Consider the following 21,848-nt stretch of genomic DNA (forward strand, 5'->3'; position numbering starts at 1 on the left):
TTTTCTAGAACTTCTTCTAATAGTTGAAATGTGTCGAGAAATTTATTTCCAAGGGACATACTTTTTCCATATTCACCACATGACATTTAATTCTATAAAAAATTACAAATACTGCCATATTAGTTCTCACCTGCTATTATTCATTTTCAGAAATTTGGCCTGACATAACTAATAGAACAAAGACTTTGAGATTGAGTCTGATTTTAAATCTACCTGTATGATGCTGAGAAGGTTGCTAATTTTTATGACTTTAGTTAACCCCTCAGTAAAACGGAGGATTGTGTCAAAATTAAGTGAGGGAATGTGCTTGAGTGGCAGGTGCAGGCTGCTTTGCTTCCTCCCTGATCATTAGTACTTTGAAAACACCCTGTGGGGACTGTTCACAGCGAGATCTCTAATTGTCTCGGCCAGCAATACACCTGTGCTCCCTGTGTGTTTGCACCCTGCAGCCGAGACAGGCACCAAGTCAGGACTTTTTGATTCAAAAATACCTAGGAGACCAAAAAGCCAGATTCTCAACTTTCCTTAACAAAGCACATTGTTAAAAGTCATATTGGTAAATAAATCAAAATTTTCTTTATCTCAAGCAAAACAGAACAAAAGAAAACCTAGGATCTATGATGCTCTTCCCATCTCTTTAATGTCTTTTTCTAAACTGACAAACTGAGTACGAGAGTACATCATCCCTTTCCAGGACAGAAAAAAAAAATGTATAAGCTAACATCTTTGCTGTGCAAAAATCACCCTAATATTTACTTCAACCCACAACAGCATTTTCTCAACCCCAATCCAGATTGTCTCTCAGATTTCTTGCCAATTGTGGAGAAGTTCACTTCTGTAATATGTAGAGAAATCTAGGGCACTGGGACTCAAGAAACTTGGCTTCTTCATTCCACCTATAACTTGTTGATTCCTTCTTTATTTCTTCATTACAATAATTTCCCTTACAAAAAAGAACTAACTTGGGGTTGGGGATTTAGCTCAGTGGTGCCATCACCTGCCTCCCAAGCACAAGGTCCTGAGTTCAATCCCCAGTACAAAAGAAAAGGAACTAATTTAAAGATCTCATAAGATTAAATTGAAGATCTTTGACATACAAAACATTGCACAAGTATAGGTCTATAAGTAGGCTCACTGTGAATGATATGGAAATAAAGTAAGCCTCACCACAAGAAAAAATTATAAATTCAAAGTGACAACCAAATGGGAGACTATTATATTGCTCCATCACACTACTTTATGTTGAGGACCATATCCTTAGTGATTGTGGTGAGGAAAAATTAGCCTACCATCTTCAGAGAGACTCATTTTTCCAAGCCAAAGGCTCAGAGGCAGAAAAATAGATTGATGTGCTAACTCCCTTAGCTGAGGCCTTGTCTTCCCCTGAACTAAATAGGACTATGTATGTAGAATTCATTACAGATTCAAATAGTTTTTGCCACAAATATAATAAATCAAGTATTTTAATTACTTGCAAGGATTAGAAAAATATGGAGGTAAGTGTGTCTATATGAGGAATATACAGATGAATAATTTTTGAAAATTGACATATAATAATGCAAATATCTGAGATAACATTGTTCTTTTAAAAAAAGGATCAATATAGAGACATTTGTGCAAATACTAGATGACAACGTGAAATTAATGGTCACTTTTAGATTTACGTGTTCCTTGTGTCATCTTTAATGAGAATGGATCTGATATAACAAATTGGTCCATAAGCAGGCATTCTTGAAAATGGAATGAGAAAGCGCCTCTTTATTTATTCTTCACATTATTTTCCTTCAAATTAGAACCATGCCAGCTTTGTCAAGCTTAATTTTAATGCAGGTTTCACAGTCTTCCAGAAAAGCCCTATTAAAGCTCAAAGCTTAGAAGCTTAATAGGTCTGTCACTTATTCTTTAAAAATAAAAAAAAGATCTAAAATCCTTAAAGCTGTTTCATATGCACTTTCCTTTTTTCCATCTCTCCCTGTAAATTATGGGAGAAAAATCTGAGGAAGGAAGAAATTTTCCAGAAATGTGATCTCAATAAGTCAATTAGGCTGCTTGGTTTTTCTTATACAGCTTGTGTCCAAAAAGTAGTTCTGTATCTTGATTTTTTTCATGCTAAAGAGTACACGGAATATTCCATATATATCCGAACACTCTGTTTCCTTAAAAGACCACAGAACACAGCCTGAGAAGCAAGAATACATTCTGCTATGGACCACAACCTGAATGTACAGAGCTCATAGACAGAAGGTGACAAAGAATCACAAACACAATGCTTGATTGGCTGGAGAAGACTGTGATCTTGGACTGTCAATCATTTCACATCCGTTTTAGAAATAATGACACCTTGGGCTGGGGATTTAGCTCAGTGGTTCAACTGCCTGCCTCACAAGCTAAGGACCCAAGTTCGATCCCACTACCAAAAAAAAAAAAAAAAGAAAGAAATAATGACACCTGGTAACAGACAAGATTAGACTTCCAAACAACTGAAAGCCCTCCGCTCTGAGCTCATGTAATTCTAAGACATTATTATTATTATCATCATCATTATTATTATTTGCAGTAGTAGGGATTGAACCCAGGGTTTTACTGAGCTACAACTACAACCCTTTTTTATTTCTTATTTTGAGACAGAGTTTCAATAAGCTGCTAAATTGGCCAGACTGGGCTTGAACTTGCAATCTACTTACCTCAGCTTTCCAGAGTGCTGGAATTACTGACATGTACCACCACACCTGGCTCAATGATAAATTTTTAAGCTATTGCTCAGCATTTACTCCTGACAACATACTGCAGACATAGGAGTGATGTGAAAGGAAGGAAAGTATTACTGAAGTGTGCAGTTATAGTTCTCTTTCTATATAACAACTTCAACAAGAACCTTAAAGAATATACTACAGGAATTGTGAACTATTGGAATACATGTTTAATCAAAATTGTGGAGAATTTTGCCCTAAAGATTTTGAACACAAGATAGTTGATATTCAAAGATAGCTGAAGTTCAGACTTTTCCTGAGATCTGAGAGCTGGATCATTATATCACCAATTTTCTGGGTGGCATAGGGCCCCACTCATATTCATAAGTCCAATTCTTCCATCAGCAAAATGAATAACCTTTAATACTCTTTAAAACTTTATTCACTACTCAATGAACTCTAAATTCCTCCCTGACTATATCTTTGCAAATATTATATAAAGTAATCCCAAAATATCAAAATGAAAGTGGTTTATTCAGTTGAGTTACAATAAATTAAAATTCTTAGGTTTTTAAACTGGATCAGAGAAGGCAAAACTTTCAAGGGATTTTAAAAATTTCATTTCCTTCACATCTTAGATTTTCTAAACCTAAAATCATTTAATCTTTGTTAGTATAACAGATCAGAGATGTAGCTGCATTCTCTGCCTGTGGCAGGTATGACTGAAATCATCAAATGACAACAATGTAAAGTGATCAAAGAGAAGCTCAGAAGGATTGGGTTTAGTTATGGACCTCAGGTAGAATTTTGAGGGTTATACTCTCTGACTTTATATCCTCAAAGTCAAGGCCATTTTGGTATCAAATGATAGTTGAAAATTTCAATAACAAGGTCATACTTTTTTCCTAGTAATAATCACTTTCCCAACATGCACATGTAAATAGCATATTTAATTGGATACATACAAATATATATCCTAATGCATATATATATATATATATATATATATATATATATAATTTGTTAAGAAAATAAGAAGGAAAAAACAATTGAACTTTGGACTTGGGGCTAATTTTCCTGTGGTGGAAATAAGGAAGAAGACAGTTTCACACAGCACAAAAATCTAGAGTTGTTTTCTTTGTTTTCAACAAGGATACTATGGAGGATGAAAGAACATCTTGAGTAACTTGATGACTAATACTACTATTTCCCTTTCAATTCAAGAAAAGGAAATCAGAAATTTATAAATGTTTTGAGGTATACCGGGTTCCATTGTCTGCCACAGCAGCCATACTCAGCGTGTTACCCCATAGATCACTATGGGAAATTTCTCTACAAAGGAAAGTAACCTCTTGTTATAATCTATGCTGGAAGAAAGAATGGAGAGCACAAGGAAATGAAAGACCACCATTTGACTATAGCAAAATAAGAATAAGAGACTGAGAAATAAGATGGAGAGTGAGATAACTGGAGAAGTTCGCGGTAGCCAAGGCAGGTAGGGCTTGGATATCCTAGCAGGTCAAAACCTAGGTTACAGACCTAGGCAGGCTTTCCTCTAGGCTCAGGAGGAAGCCCTAGAAAGGTTTCATGCAGGAGGGATTGCACTAGCATTATCAGCCTTATAAAATGACTCTCTAGTGTGCAACAAAAAGGTTTTTCAAAGATCCTCAGGATCCACTGAGTAGCTTAAATTCCTTGTTCCTACTGTGTCTTGAATTTTTCAGTGAATCGTATAATATAAGTAGAAGTCCACCATCATCAATGTCATCATCTTCATAGTTTGAGGCCAACAGAAACCTAGTTTTTACAAGAATCTCAGTGGTGCCAGAGGTACATTCTAATGTTTTTCTGGGTATAGATACCACTGGTGAAAGTAGAAAATGAACAGAAAAAATAGACATGAGAATATCTAGCAGTTACATGACTGACTTTTCAGAATCCATCTTAAAAACAGCATTTTTCAGTAGCCAGGGATGATGGAAAATGTTGGCAACTAGCAAAATTGTTGTTGCTGGACCTACAGCAATTGTGCCATGCTTAGGAGTACTGCGCATTGACTCTTCTTTTTCTCTATGTTTGCAATAAGGACATCTGTGTTTGCATCAGAGACTATGAAATACAGGCACAAAAGAGAAATCACTAAATAGGATTAAAGAGCCAGAATCACAGTTTTATGTGGCATTTAGTAGCAAAGAGGCGGGCAACCCACATGAATGGTAGTTACAAAATGGGTAAATACACTAGAATCAAAATAAAACTTAATTTTGACAATAAGGAAAAATCCTTGCCTATAAGCAGGGCATATATTTGCCTAATGTGTTACCTTCTTCTAAACTCCAAATATAGACGTTTATCTAGGAAAATGAGAAAGAAGGATTGCATGGACAAAAAGCAGTGATATAGATTATTCTTCTTTCAGCTTGTTGCTCTCCATGAAATTCTTCATTTAGGGAGGCATTAGGATGTCAATAAAGATTATCGTGAAAATAATTTGATTTGCAGTATTGTTTGCTAGCATTTATTTTTCTGAGTTGTCATAAATGCTTTACCTCTTTAAGCCCTTTATAAAATATATGACATCTCTAGTAGGAAAATTCATATGAAAATTTTATTAGCAAACAGATTTCTATTAAGAACTTTAAAGTATCATCTATATTTTTACAGTCTTAAGCTTGGTAAGTTGATAAGTAACGTTTTATATGATATAAGAGTGAGAAGCAACTGTTTTTGAGAAACCAACAAACGGAGATAAAAGTATTCTGAAGTTATACAGAAAAATTTAATTTGGTCTTCTGAGCTTTTGACAATATCTTTTTTTGTTGTTGTTTATGGCACCTCTTAAGACCCTGACAAAATAAATGGTACCAAGCAAAGTAAACCTGGGAATATGAAGGAAGAATGGATATTTATCATTCTTGAGTATGTGAATTGTTGAATAGCGCAGGGCTCCTACTCTACTCAGAAGATTCCTACGATCACTTAACGGTGTGTCGTCAATGTGAAATGTTTAAGTTTTGTAAAGGGAACTCGACATTGTCGTTTTGCAGTTATCCTTGAAAATTATGTACTGGTCCCATACTTGCTGTTCTATAAACTGTCTATCTACAAAGCAAGAAATTTTATGCAAAGAATACCAAACTTCTTGAAAAAAACCTTAGCTCTGAAAAGTCTATAGTTTAGAAGTATAAATAAGCTTAGTAGTCAAATTACAATCACAGTGGACAAGAAAACCTGTAGTAGAGATGAAGCATCAGAGGAGGGAGAAGTTACTGTTCAGTGGAAGAAAGTCAATGTCTGTGGAAGAAGCAGCTTTGGATTGGATCAAAAAGACAAAAAAATATTAAACATAGACACATAGGAAGAAAACAGCGTATTCCTGGATATGTGGAATCACTGGGCTCAAGTAGGGAGAGATGAAATCAATCTGGAAAATCTGTCTGGATCTGGCTGTAGGAGGATTTGAATACCTAGTCCCTCAGGCTATAATTCATTCAGTTTGCAATGTGAGTCACTGAAGGGTTGTAAAGACAGAACAAGTTAGTCAAACAGTCATAATTTAGGAAGACTGAAACACACAATCACAGTCATCTGGTCACCTCTCTGGACTCCCAGCCTAGTCCTGTGCTCATAGACAATGTAAACTTGATGTTTTATTGAGTGGCCAGATGTAAAGTGACATTAAAACCAGTACCCACCTCTTTTCTATTCTGTTAAACTCTACTTGCTCTTTTGTTCTAAGTTGACCAACAAAAATATTCAGTCATTATGGACAGCCCATTTTTATTCACATTTAAATTGTCAGAATACATTATACAAAGGTAGTTTTGACAATTATAGCCTTCCAAAAGAATATATCCAGTCAGTTAAAACACACACACATACACACACACACACACACACACACACACACACACACACCACAGCATGAGACAAATGCACTTCCTGAAACAGGGCTACTAGAAGAGTCCTTGTTTGAGTCATTCAAGACAACCTTAACTCTTGGTCCACTTCCTTGACAAAATCAATTTATGGAAGCTAAAGTCAACATTACAGGTGCTCAGTGTTGGGGTATATGACACAGATAACATACCTATGGGTAAGCATTTCATTGATACTAATTGGGATCTTTATCAGGATGCATCAGAAGGAAACAATACCTCTTGAACTTTAAGGCTTAAAATGAATATTCATTTTCTCTATCTCTGTTCCTGTATGTCTCTCACAAATATACAGATATATATATATACATATATATATACATATATATCAACACACATTTATATATAGGTGTGTATTATACAATTTCATAATTATACAATATTTTTCAGTACATAATGTTCAGGGATCATATACATATATGGCACTTGAGTAATGTAATTTTGCTGCAAACTATACTAAACTTCAAATAGAAATTCAGATTTCTACCTTTTCTAAATATTCTATCCAATCACATTGAGAGGGAAAGCACTCTGTTGACAGAATATTATTTGATAACAAATTAGAATTTTTTTGTTCCTTCAGAAGAAAAGTAAAAAAATGATCTCACATGGAGGAAATGAAAAAATGTATAAAAGATGAAGCAGAAGTAAAATTAATTAACCACAAGGAATATCCAAGTAAAAAATATTAAAATTGCATCTTAAGAAAATTCAGTGTATAACTGTTAAGATGTATAACAAACACAAAATGTGAATTTGGCATGTTACTTCCATTTTAACCATTTCACACAAAGTAAAAATACAAAACAAACAAAAAGTGATTTAATATTCTAGCTCTCAAAAATGAAATCTTAGTGATATACTCCCTATAGTTCACATATGTTCATTAATGCTTCATGTTTGTCTCCAGAAGATAACTGATATAAAACAACTACCTTTGGAAGTCATCAGAATTGCCATTACTCTTTTAAATAATAAAATACTATATTTAATTTAAAACAAACTTAGAAGCCATTCCATTGCTCCTAGCCCAGAGGTAGGGGCTTCCGGGCCACTGTTGCACTGCTCCAAACACAGAGGAAGAGGCTTCTGAGCCACCTTTCCACCACTCTCAGCCCAGAGGAAGGGGCTTCCAGGCTGCAGTTCCACTGCTCCCACTCCAGAGAAAGTGAGCCATGCAGGTGCCAACAGCAAACCCCACCCATCAAAATGAGAAGACATGTAAACATATCTCAAAACCAGGCTTCCAGATCACCCTACAGCAACCCCAAAGGGAAACAGGATGGAACACTCTGATACTCAACCACCTGGACTCCCTGAACTGGCAGTAAAAAAGGATCTGGAAAAAAATGAAATCAGAAATAATTTCTCAGATAACATCAGAGATTATGCCCATAGTGCAAGACATGATTAATAAATCTAGAGAGGACACAGATAAAAAAATAGAGGCTCTGAGGAACATGATGGAATCCCAACATACGAAACAAATGGAACCCATACAACAGATAAAAACAGATTTCCAGGAGACTAAAAACTCCACTGAAAGTCTACACAGCAGAATGAGCCAATGTGAGGAAAGAATTTCAGATATAGAAGATAAGATTGCAATTAGTGATGAGGAAAAGAAAAATTGCTTCAAAATTGTAAGGGACCATAAAAAATCAATCCAGCAGCTGCTAGACAATGCAAAGAAGAATAAAATAATACTGATTGGAGTCAATGAAGAAACAGGAGTGCAGATGACATAAAAAAATTATTCACAGAAGTAATGGCAGAAAATGTTCCAAGCTCGGGAAAAGAACTTGACATACAGATAAGTGAGGTATATGGACTCCAAATAGCCTTGATCAAAAAAAAATTTACACATAGGGATATAATTGTTAAGATTCCAGAAACCCAACAGAAGAACAAAGTTCTACAAGCAGTTAGAGAATAGAAGTAAATCACATACAAAAGAAAGCCCATCAGAATCACAGCAGACTTCTCAATGCAAACCCTCAAGGCAAGAAGAGCTTGGAGTGATGTATTCCAAGCCCTAAAGGAAAAAATCTCCAACCCAGATTGATGTACCCTGCAAAACTATCTTTCAAAATTGATGGGGAAATAAGATACTTTCATGAAAAAGAGCACCTTCGGAACTTCATGAATACCAAACCAGCACTCCAAAAAAATTCAGACAATATCCTAGGAAAAAGCAATAAGGATCATAAAAGCAAGAACCCCAGGAGAATGGATCCATCCTGTATGACAAGAAATTAAAGGCAGAGGGGGAGAATCCAAAAAAAAGACAAACTCATGACAATGATAAGTCAATACATATCAGTTATAACCATCAATGTCAGTGGTCTCAATTCACCAATCAAAAGAAATAGAAGGGCAGAATGGTCAAGAAGCAAGATCCAACAATATACTGCATACAAGAAACACACTTAATTCTAAAAGAAACTCAGAGATTGAAAGTTAAAGCGTAGAAAACAATATTCCATGCAACGGGAACCCAAAAAAAAGCAGGAATAGCTATCCTCTTTGCAGATCAACTGGATTTCAAACCAACACTGATAAAGAGAGACAAAGAAGGATACTACATAGTTGTAAAGGGAACACTCCAACAGAAAAAGATGACAATCATAAATATCTATGCACCAAATACTAGTGCACCCAATTATATAAAACCAATACTAAGGGACAGGAATAGTCATATATGAACTAATACAATAGTAGTTGGGGACCTCAATACACCAATGTCACAAATAGATACATCAACTAGATAAAAAATAAGTAAAGAAATACTAGAACTCAATCAAACTCTTGAACAAATGAATTTAACAGATGTTTACAGAGTGTTCCACCCCCACAAAACCAGAATACGCATTCTTTTCAGATGCACACAGGTAGTTCTTCAAAATAGACCACAGACGCACTCATAGAAGGAGCTTAAGTAAGTGTAAAGGAATTGAAGTTATTCCCTGTATATTATCAAGCCATAGTGTGATGAAATTATAGATCAATAGCAAAAGAAACCTCAAAAATTGCATAAACACATGGAAATTGAACAATACACTTTTGAATAAACAATGGGTCACAGATGAAATTAAGAATTCAAACAGTTCCTTCAATTAAATGACAATGACAATACAACACATTGGTATCTATGGGACACAATGAAAGCAGTCTTATGAGGGAAATTCATAGCAGTGAATACACATATTAGGAAAACAGAGTGAGCCCAATTAAACAACCTGATGCTGTACCTCAAGCTTCTAGAAAAAGAAGAGCAGGACAAACCCAAAATGCATACACGAGAGGAAATTATAAAGATCAGAGCAGAAAGCAATTCAATGGAGAATAAAAGAACAGTACAAAGGATTAATTAAAATAAGAGTTATTTCTTCAAAAGAATTAACAAAATTGACAAATCCTTAGCCAAACTTGTCAGAAAAAGGAAAGAAAAAGCCCAAATCCATGCAATCAGGAATGAAAAGGATGAAATTACAATGGACACAGCAGAAATCCAGAGGATCATCAATACCTACTTCCAGAACCTATACACCAATAAGGTGGAAAACACAGAAGAAATGGACAGATACCTAGAGATGTATGAATTACCAAAGTTGAATGAAGAAGGCCTAAAAATTCTAAACAATCCAATATCAAGCAATGACATGGAAAATGTAATTAAAGAATTATCAACTAAGAAAAGCCCAGGTTCTGCTGGCTTCACTGATGAATTGTACAAGACATTTAGAGAGGAACTACTGCCATTACTGTTGAAGCTCTTCAATGAAATTGAAAGGGAACCAATACTCCCAAATTTATGCCTGGAAGTAAGCATCACCTTGATCCACAAAGCAGAGAAAGACCCAAACGAAAAAGAGAACAATAGGTCATTCTCAGAAATGAACATAGATGCAATAATCCTTAATAAGATACTGGCAAATAGGGCCAGGGATTTAGCTTAGTGGTTTCACCACCTGCTGTGCAAGTGCAAGGACCGGAGTTCGATCCCCGGTACCAAAAAAAAAAAAAAAGAAGATACTGGCAAATAGAATGCAGAAGATCAAGAAGGTCATATACCCAGACCAAGTGGGATTCATCCCAGGGATGCAGGGATGGTTCAACTTACACAAATCAATCAATGTAATACACTATATTAAGTAGAGCCAAGGATAAAAATCATATGATCATATCAATAGATGCAGAAAAAGCATTTGACCAAATCCAACATGCATTTATAATAAAAACCCTACAAAAAATTGGAATAGATGGTCTCTACCTCAATCTGATAAAAGCCATCTATGAAAAACCAACAGTCAATATCATATTAAATGGTCAAAAACTGAAATCCTTCACACTAAAATGAGGAACAAGACAAGGATGTCCACTATCACCACTCTTGTTCAACATAGTTTTAGAAACATTAGCCACAGCAATTAGACAAAAGAATCAAATAAAGGGAATAAAGATAGGAAATGAAGAAGTCAATTTGTCATTATTTGCAGATGACATGATACTCTATAAAAAAGATCCCAAGAACTCCACCAAAAGTCTTCTAGACTTAATAACCAAATTCACTAGAGAAGCTGGATACAAGGTCAAAACACAAAAGTCAATAGCTTTCCTCTACACAAACAATAGACTCACTGAGACAGAAATAGGGCAAACAATTCCTTTAACAATAGCATCTAAAAAACTGAAATACTTAGGAATCAACCTAATGAAAGAAATCAAAGACCTCTTCTCTAAAAACTATAGCACTCTGTAAAGAGAGATTGAAGATGATATCAGCAAATAGAAAGACATCCCCTACTTCTGGGTAGGAAGGATCAACATAGTGAAAATGGTCACACTTCCAAAACTGCTATATAAATTCAGTGCAATCCCAATTGAAATCCCAGCAGCATACTTCATGGACCTTGAGAAAACAATTCAAAAATTCATTTGGAACAAGAAGAGACCCAGAATAGCAAAAGCAATTCTAGGTAACAGAAACATGGCAGGGGGTATCACAATCCCCAACTTGAAGCTATATTACAAAGCTACTGTGATTAAAAAAAAAAAAAAAAAACAGCATGGTACTGGCAAAGAAACAGACCTGAGGACCAGTGGAACAGATTAGAAAATGCCAAAACAACTCCAGACACACTCAGTCATCTTATCTTTGATAAAGGAGCCAAATACCCTCACTGGAGGAAAGATAGCCTCTTTAATAAATGGTGCTGGAAAAATTGGGCTTCAACTTGCCAAAGATTAAAACTAGACCTATATCTCTCACCATGCACCAAACTAAAATCGAAATGGATTAAGGATCTAAATATTAAAACAGAAATGCTGAACCGGCTGGAACAGAGATTAGGTAGAACTCTTGAAGACATTGGTGTAGGAAAAGATTCAGTTGCCTGTGACCTAGCACAAACAATCAACAAGTGGGATATCTTCTTATTAAAAAGCTTCTGCACAAGAAGACAAACCACAAACAGTGTGAAGAGACAACCCACAATGTGGGAAAATATCTTCACCTGCTCTTCCTCAGACAAAGATCTGCTATCTTGAATCTAAAAAGAACTTAAAAAAATCAGACCGCCCCAATTTAAAGACCCAATCCAAAAATGGGCATCTGAAATGAACAGACATTTCTCAGACAAAGAAGTAGAAATAGCAAGTAAACATAGGAAAAAGTGTTCAACATCACTGGTAAATGGAGAGATGCAAATGAAAACAATGCTGAGATTCCACCTCACGCCAGAAAGAATGGCTGCTATCATGAAATCAACCAATAACAAATGCTGGTGGGCTGTGGGGACAGAGGAACCCTGCTCCACTGCTGGTGGGAGTGCAGACTGGTGCAACCACTGTAGAAATCAGTATGGAGATACCTCAAAGAACTAGGACTGGAAGTCCCATTTCACCCAGGTATTGCCCTGCTGGGTATCTTCCCAAAAGAATTAAAAGAATCATACCACAGTGATTTATGTGCACCCATGTTCATAGCAGCACAATTTGTAATAGCTAAACCTTGGGAGCAGCCCAAATGCCCATCAGCTGGAGACTGGATAAAGAAAATGTGGGGTTTTTTTTAATAAAATGGGGTACTACTCAGCCATAAAAAAATGAAAAATTAGAGACATTTATAGCTAAGTGGATGCACATTGAAGCGATACTCTTAAGTGAAATAAACAGGACACACATGTGTAAATACCAAATAGTTTCTCTAATGTGAGAAACTGAAAGTGTAAATAAGGACTAAAAGGTATAATAGATAATGTGAAATAGGAAGCAAAGGGGCAAAGGGGAAGTGGACATTGGAGGGGTAGGGGAAAGAAAGAAGGGAATGGAATTAATATGAGAAAACGAAAAAATGGAAACAAAGTCTTTATAAATACAGAGGGATGGAGGGGTTGAAGGGAGGGCAGGGGAAGGGGGAAAAATAAGAACCAAGAGAGATTATGTAAAGATGCAAATTCCCAATGATGAATGTCATTATGTTGTATACCTAAAATGTACCAATAAAATAAATTTAAAAAAAAAAAACTTAGAGACAAAGAGAGTCATTTCAATGAATATCAGTACATTCCTAAAAAGTAAAAAGCTGACTTTTTATTCTGATCCTTATCCTACATTGAGTTATGATTCAAGGAAAGAAAAGCTTTTAGTACTTCAGAACCATAATACAAAATGATTTTAATTTGGGAAATTAAACTCAGAATTAAAAGATAATCAGCACCTCCTTGGAACTTTTCCGTTTTAATCATCTGACCTTTGTACAGGAACTCTCACAAGAGAGAGCTCAGCCCTGCAATGTGGTCTGTTTAGAAGAGGTGCTGCAAATATATTAAGGGATAGAATGAACTCAATATCCTTTTTTGTTTAAGCAAATTCTCACTTGTTTCTTTGAGCTACACTTCCCAGAGAGAATGCTGAATGGCTGGGCACACATGATGAAACTTCTAAGTTCTGATTTAAACACATATCCTGAATATTGGCATAAGAAATATCATGAGGCCTCTCCAAAGTCTTGCCCTTCTACAAATTGCTGTGCTATTAAGACTGAGATAAAGGCAAAAAAAATTCTCTACTTTGCTGCATTCAATAAAGGACAAGAAATGCTCTCAAAAGGACAAAGGAAAGTGTCTTACCTTTTTAAAAATTCCATGTACTCTGTATGCTTGATGAGTCCTGTCCTCATCATTATTGTTTGGAAACATTGTCGATCAATGGCCCAGAGTTTCACATTTACCAAAGCTGAAGGAAGAGGGGAAAAAAAGCAAACAAGGAAAAATTAATTAGAAAATTTCAACTGTAAACAACATTCTACAAATGAAATGATTTATTCATGAGAGGTATGAAAATGATTAACCTTTTACCCACATTTAAAGCTAATATCATAATGCCTTCCTATTTCATTAAAAAGTCAGGTATAGTCAGAGGCAAATATAGATCATAATTTTCATTCCAGTATTATTACCTACTAGGAAGGTTCCTACCACTCTCATACTTGTTAAAGGACAGAATTATCTAAGCATGTATAGAAAATATTTACTAATTCAGACTATGTGAAGGGAGTAGCATGGGGAGAAAATGAAGCTCACAAGTAATAATACTGACTGGTAATTATGTGAAATTTTATTAGTAAGTCATATAATCTCATTTTATTTGTAAAATGTAGAGATAAAAATTTATTTTATGGGGAAATTCAATATAATAGAAATAAGAATTACACAATAATTTCTACACACGGCTTGTTTAGCAAATTATAACCTATGTTCAAAGTGACTACATAGAAGTTTTATTAGTGTATTGAATTTTAATTTCTCCACTTACACACCACTATCTTTGATAATACACAGTTAAATATTGAAGCTGAATACCATAGAGCAATGAAGTACATGGCTAATATACAAGTTTAATAAAAATTATAGGTATCATAGTATGTAATGGAACAATATATCAAGATAAACTAGTCTGGGGAATGTAGCTCAGTTGTAGAGCATTTGCTTAGCATAGGAGAAGCCCCCAGTTCAATCTGAAGAAAAGGAGGGAGAGAAGGAGATAAATTTAGGTTTTAAAAACTGAGCATAGTAGAAATCTTGGTCATTGAATCTGTGTGATAGATATGTGAGAATCATATTTTATTATCTCTCTACATGCACATTTTCAAATTTTAGTAATAGAAAACATTTTAATTAGAATATAAAGTTTAAAAAATCCAAAGCAAATATTATTTCCAGAGGATCTTAAGGGTAGATAAAGGATGTATGGGGGTTTGAGCAAGAAGGCTGCTAGATGGACACAGGATACAGTTCAGTGAGGAGCTGAACACAAAAAGATTAAAGAGTGCAACTTTCTCTTCTTTACATTTCAGACTAAGGCCAGTGAATGAATGGATCAAGATTGGGGATGGAGGGGAGAAAATGTTGCTAAACTAATTAGGTCATCTGTGTGACTTGACAAAAGGAGACAGAGGTAATACACAAAACAAGAAGGAGCAAGAAAATAAAGGGAGTATTATACTCCAGGGTAAACCTTATTCTTAATTTTATTTAATTTCCTCTTGCAAAAAAATGTTTGAGTTTAAGAAACTAAAATATGACTTCTCCCTTGGCCAGATTCTTAGTGGTGAAAAACATGCTCAATTAAATAGATAAAGAACACAGCATCAAAAACTGATGTATAAATGGCTCCATTCCAAACAGCCTTTAGAAATGATACTTCATCAAAAAAAAAGCTATGAAAGGTATTCTCCAGCCATAGTGTAGTTCTTCTGATGACTCTGGGCTCTTTTCCAGAACACCTGTTTGTTTGAGACAAACCATAAAACTGTATTATATAAACACGCAAAACTTGGAAGATCACATAAATATTTGCTAAGAAGTAAAATTGGAAGTGAGACCTTAAAAACTGAAAAAAAAGTTGAGTTTACAGACGCATTGAGGGAGGGTAACTGGGTAGGGTAAACATGTAAACAAGGGCATAGCTAGGAATGAGCATGAGATCCGAATCAGATAAAATGAACAAAAATGGAAGAGATTTTCCAGGGATGGTGTAAGGTTTCAGAGTGAGTCAATACAAGGTTCTGGAATACAAATTGGGCTAAGTTCATAAACAACAGAAATCTATTAGGAATCTCACAGACAAAATTTTTAAAAACACAAAGAGTGTGTTTCCTTTTTGAGACAGGGTCTCACTATGGAGTGCAGGCTGACTTTGAATTCACTATGTAACCTAGACTAGTCTCCAACTTGTGGCAATTTTCCTGCCTCAGCCTCCATATTTCTAGAATTATAGGCATGCACACCATGCCCAACCTAAGAACTAAAATTTTTAAAAAGATACAAATTGGGTACATTAATACATTTTAAATGTTTATTATAAAAATTAAATAAAATATTTCAATATTTATCATCATTCTTTCTTTTAAAGTCATAATCTTTAATGTCCTAAGCATGAAAATGATATTACTTTTGCCATACTTTATATATTAGAAGCAAGTCACTAAATCATAGTCAAGGGAAAGGGTTTACACATCCAGTAGACACCATCAACATCCCTCATAATGACAATCAAATATATTTCCAGATATTGCAAAAAATTCTGATGACAAAATAATCCCCCATTGAATACCATTGATATAAAGAAATAATTATGATCAAAATTTTCCTGTTAAAGCAATTTATCCTAGCTGATAGAAATGGAGAGCCAGTGTATTGCTTAATCAAATGATATGTTTTATTAAAATGTTAATCTTAGTCATATTATTTAATATTGGTAGTTCCATCATAGAAATCTGAGCTCCTCAACTGCCTTTACTCTAATAAGGAAAAGAAATATTTTTGTAGGTTTAGGACAATAAGTCGTTATCCAATGAGAATGTGCAAACATTGAATTTGACCCATAAATACATTTTTACACTCACAGGGATAGTCAAGATAGGAAGTTATCATCTATCTCCTATCTGAAAACTGCCTTAGGAAGCCTTCTGAACAAGCCATTCTGGACACTACAGAAAAATAAATAACCCATATGACTGAAACAGTAGCTTGTTTGATCCTGTTTCGAAACACTGTATACTTATCAATATAAATTCCTTTCAATCTCAAAAGTGTCTAAGTTTGGTATGGTCATCCTTAAAATGTAATCTATAATCATTCACAGTCAATTACTTCTAATCTCTTAATAATCTCTACCCTTCTTTTTAATTATCTCAGGGGAACTTCCTAAATCACATTATGAGTAAGTATTGAACTTACAGTTTATGCTGGTACCTAAGAGCACAGACTCTGGGGTCAAAAAGGCTAAATTCAAATTCTATTTGATATCAACTATCCTATTTTGGGTCTCAGATTCCTCATATTTATAATAAGGTTAATAATATTTCTTCCTTCCATATAAGAGGACATAACCTATAATTTTAGAACATTCCAGTATAACACTGTTCAACTCTTAGTTTGTTATCATGGTGACTTTAGTTCCCACTATGCATAACAATAAAAAGTGACAAAGACTAGACATATGTTTTACTCCTTCTAATATGAAATTTTGTAATCAACTTATTCATTATATAGTTGGCATTTTCCATATCAGATTTCAATAAAATTTGAAACATTTCATATCTGTTGTGTTTTAAGTTATTTTAGCACTTAATTTTATTTTTGTTTTTATGGAGTACTATTCAGCCATAAACAATGAGAAAATAGAGACATTTATAGCTAAATGGATGCATAATGAGGTGATACTCTTAAGTGAAATAAATAGGACACACATGTGTAAATACCAAATAGTTTCTCTGATGTGAGAAATGGAAAGTGTAAATGAGGATCAAAATGTATAATAGATACTGTGGAATGGAAAATGGGAGGGATAGAAGAAAGGAAATAATGGAAAGGAAAAAATATGAGAAAAGGAAAAATGGAAACAAAGTCTTCATAAATAGGGAGGGGTGGAGGGGTTGAAAGGAGGGCAGGGGTATGGGGAAAAAATAAGAATCAAGATACATCATGTAAAGGTACAAATTCCCAATGATGAATGTCATCATACTGTATACCTAAAATGTGCCAATAAACTTAATGAAAAAGAAAAAGGAATAAGACACTAAATTCATATTCAAGAGGAAGAGATTATAGGCAGAATATATAGTCAGAAAGGGTATGAGCTCTCAAGGAAGTCAATAAAGAAGATAAGAACACATCAGAACTGTGGCTGGAGGTGCATCTGAATGAGGCAAGGCATCAAGATAAAAATCACAATGGCCAGATGTATATATTTTCCAAAAGGATGAATAGAAGCTTGAGATTAGACAGTAATTGGTACCACCCTTTTGGATAACCCAGACAAATAGAACATATCTCACAGAGGTGGGCCATCCTCTCCCACACAATAAGAAGACTGGGACTAGGACTAAGACTACTAAGGCTAAGACTAAAGATAAGAATAATACTATAGATTATTGACCAAAGTTAATGATGTCATCCATATGCCCTTGCTACTTCCCCCCCTTCCTTATTGAATCAATATTAGCTAAGTGGTTATATTTGTAATCTTATCAGTTGATTATAGTTTGATCCACATTGTAACCACCTCATGACTTTGACCTATAAACATTCTCAGACAGATGACCCTAGCAGCAACCCACCCCAGACCCTCCTGTCTCTTAGGAAATATTCCTATTCAGTATTCTTATTCCCCAATAAATCTTTCTTTCACTTAACAGCCTTTGTTTTTTAGAATTCATTTCAGGAGACAGAAACTCAGCAAATCCGACATATAGCAAAATCTATTTCTTCTATATTACAGGGATTATATAAAGATCTGAGTATCAGAAAGGAAGGATCATTGGGAACTCTTAGAAATCTGAATACAAATACTTTTGGCAGCTATTTTTCAATATTATTAATTTAATTTTATTAATTTTAATGTTATTAATTTTAGTACATTTTAGGTATAAAATATAATGACATTCATCATTGGGAATTTGAACATTTACATACTTTACATTGGCTCCTATTTTATTTCCCATTCCCCTGCCCTCCCTTCAACCTCTCCACACCTCCCTATTTGAAGAGAACTAGTTTCCATTTTTTTAATTTTCTCATGTTAATTCCATTCCCTTCTTTCCTTTCCCCAACCTTCCCACTTTCCCTTTCCCTTTGCCCCTTTTCTTACTATTTTATATCATCTATTTTATCTATTAGTCCTTATTTATGCTTTCAGTTTCTCACACCAGAGAAGCTATTCGATATTTACACATATGTGTCCTATTTATTTCATTTAAGAGTATTTTCTAAATGTGAATCCATTTAGTTACAAATGTCTCTAATTTCTCATTCTTTATGGCTGAGTAGTACTCCATTTTATGGAAAAAAACACATTTTCTTCATCCAGTCTCCAGTTGATGGGCAAGTGGGCTGCTTCCAAGTTTTAGCTATCACAAATTGTGCTGCTATAAATATGGATGAGCATATATCACTGTGGTATGATTCTTTTAATTCTTTGAGGAAGATACTGAGCAGGGGAATAGCTGATGGGACCTCTAGTCCTAGTTCTTTGAGGTATCTCCATACTGATTTCCACAGTGGTTGCACCAGTCTACACTCCCACCAGTAGTGGAGCAGGGTTCCTCTTTCCCCACAATCCTACCAGCATTTGTTTTTGATTGATTTCATGATAGCAGCCATTCTTTCTGGAGAGAAGTGAAACCTCAACACTGTTTTCATTTGCATCACTCGAATGAACATTGATGTTAAATATATAATTACATATGCTTATTTGATATTTCTACTTCTTTATCTGAGAAATGTCTGTTCATTTCAGATGCCCATTTTCGGATTGGGTCTTTAAATTTGGGAGGTCTGATTTTTTTTAAGTTCTTTTTAGATTCGAGATAGTAGACCTTTGTCTGAGGAACACAAGGTGAAGATTTTTCCCACATTGTGGGCTGTCTCTTCACACTGTTGGTGGTTTCTCTTGTTGTTCAGAAGCTTTTTAATAAGAAGATATCCCACTTGTTGATAGTTTGTGCTAGTTCACAGGAAACTGAGGATTTGTTCATAAAATCTTTTCCTACACCAATATCTTCAAGAGTTCTACCTAACCTCTGTCCAGCTGGTTCAGCATTTCTGTTTTAATATTTAGATCTTTAATCCATTTAGATTTCAGTTTAATGCATGTTGAGAAACATAGATGTAGTTTTAGTCTGTGGCAGTTTGAAACCCAATTTTTCCAGCACCATTTATTAAAGAAGCTATCTTTCCTCCAATGAGGGTGTTTGGCTCCTTTGTCGAAGATGAGATGGCTGAGTGTGTCTAGAGTTGTTTCTTCATCTTCTAATCTGTTCCACTGGTCCTCACATCTGTTTCTTTGCCAGTACCATGATGTTTTATCACAGCAGCTTTGTAGTATATTTTCAAGTTGGGGGTTGTGATACCCCCTGCCATGTCTCTGTTGCCTAGAATTGCTTTTGCTATTCTAGGTTTTTCTTGTTCCAAATGAATTTTTAGATTGTTTTCCCAAGGTCCATGAAGTATGCTGCTGGGATATCAATTGGGGTTGCATTGAAACTATATAGTAGTTTTGGAAGTATGGCCATTTTCACAATGTTGATTCTTCCTACCAGGAGCAAAGGAGGCCTTTCCATTTTCTGATATCATCTTCAACTCTTTTTTCAGAGTGTTATAGTTTTCAGAGAAGAGGCCTTTGATTTCTTTTGTTAGGTTGATTCCTAGGTATTTCAATTTTTTGGATGCTATTGTTAAAGGAATTGTTTGCTCTATTTCTGTCTCAGTGAGTCTATTGTTTGTGTAGAGGAAAGCTATTGACTTTGTGTGTTGACCTTGTATCCAGATACTCTAGTGAATTTGGTTATTAAGTCTAGAAGACTTTTGGTGGAGTTCTTAGGGCCTTCTATATACAGTATCATGTCATCTACAAATAATGACAATTTGACTTCTTCATTTCCTATCTTTAGTCCTCTAATTTCTTTCTCTTATCTAATTGCTGTGGCTAATGTTTCCAAAACTATATTGAACAGGAGTGATGATAGTGAAAATCCTTGTCTTGTTCCTGATTTTAGCGTGAAGGATTTCAGTTTTTGACCATTTGGTATGATATTGGCTGTTGGTTCTTCATAGATGGCTCTTATCAGATTGAGGTAGAGACCATCTATTCCAGTTTTTTGTAGGGTTTTATTTTTTATCATGAATACATGTTGGATTTTGTCAAATGCTTTTCTGCATCTATTGAGATGATCATATGGTTTTTGTGCTTTGCTCTATTAATATAGAGTATTACATTGATTTATTTGCATATGTTGAACCATCCCTGCATCCCTGGGATGAATCCCACTTGGTCAGGGTGTATGATCTTCTTGAAGATCTTCTACATTCTATTTGCCAGTATCTTATTAAGAATTTTTCCATCTATGTTCATCAGTGAGATTGGCCTATAATTCTCTTTTTCAGTTGGGTCTTTCTTTGAGGATCAAGGTGATGCTTGTTTCCAAAAATGAATTGAAGAGTATTGGTTCCCTTTCAATTCCACTGAAGAGCTTAAACAGTAGTGGCAGTAGTTTCTCTCTAAATGTCTTGTAGAATACAGCAGTGAAGGCATCAGGGCCTGAGCTTTTCTTAGTCGATAAGTTTTTAATTTAGTTTTCAACTTCACTGGTTGATATTAGATTGTTTAGAATTTTTAGGTCTTCTTCAGTAATTCATACATCACTAGGAATCTGTTCATTTCTTCTGTGTTTTCCATCTTATTGGCACATAGGTTCGCGAAGTAGCTATTGATCATCCTCTGGATTTCTGCTGGGTCCATTATAATTTCATCCTTTTCATTCCTAATTGCATGGATTTGGGCCTATTCTTTCCTTTTTCTGATGAGTTTGGCTAAGATTTTGTCAATTTTTTTTATTCTTTCAAAGAACCAAGTCTTGGCTTCATTGTTTTTTTGGGTCGTTCACTTACATTGAATTCATTTCTTCTCTTCTTTACAATTTCCTCCCTTGTATGAGCTTTGAGTTTGTCCTGCTGTTCTTTTTCTAGAAGCTTGAAGTTCAGCATCAGGTTGTTTATTTGGGTTTGCTCTGTTTTCCTAATATGAGTATTCAGTGCTATGAATTTCCCTCAAAAAACTGCTTTCATTGTGTCCCACAGATTCTGATATGTTGTATTGGCACTGTCATTTAATTGTAGAAACTGACTGATTTTTTTCCTTAATTTCCTCCATGACC

The 21,848-nt window shown here is 34.9% G+C and overlaps 1 protein-coding gene across 6 annotated transcripts in view; it reads right to left on the reverse strand.

The window, feature by feature from the left end:
• The window catches only part of Prkg1 (protein kinase cGMP-dependent 1), a 1,307,364-nt gene that overhangs the window by 458,425 nt on the left and 827,091 nt on the right, over positions 1–21,848 (reverse strand). For all 6 annotated transcript variants that reach the window (XM_013077205.3, XM_004858324.3, XM_087185544.1 and 3 more), the window contains one exon: positions 13,762–13,867. In XM_013077205.3, the coding sequence (XP_012932659.1) occupies positions 13,762–13,867 (106 nt within the window). The remainder of the gene's footprint in view (positions 1–13,761; positions 13,868–21,848) is intronic.

This window comes from Heterocephalus glaber, unplaced genomic scaffold, assembly GCF_053883595.1.
Source record: "Heterocephalus glaber isolate CG9 unplaced genomic scaffold, H.glaber_assembly_v1.0 deba00001497, whole genome shotgun sequence".
In the NCBI taxonomy this organism is placed as follows: Eukaryota; Metazoa; Chordata; class Mammalia; order Rodentia; family Bathyergidae; genus Heterocephalus; species Heterocephalus glaber.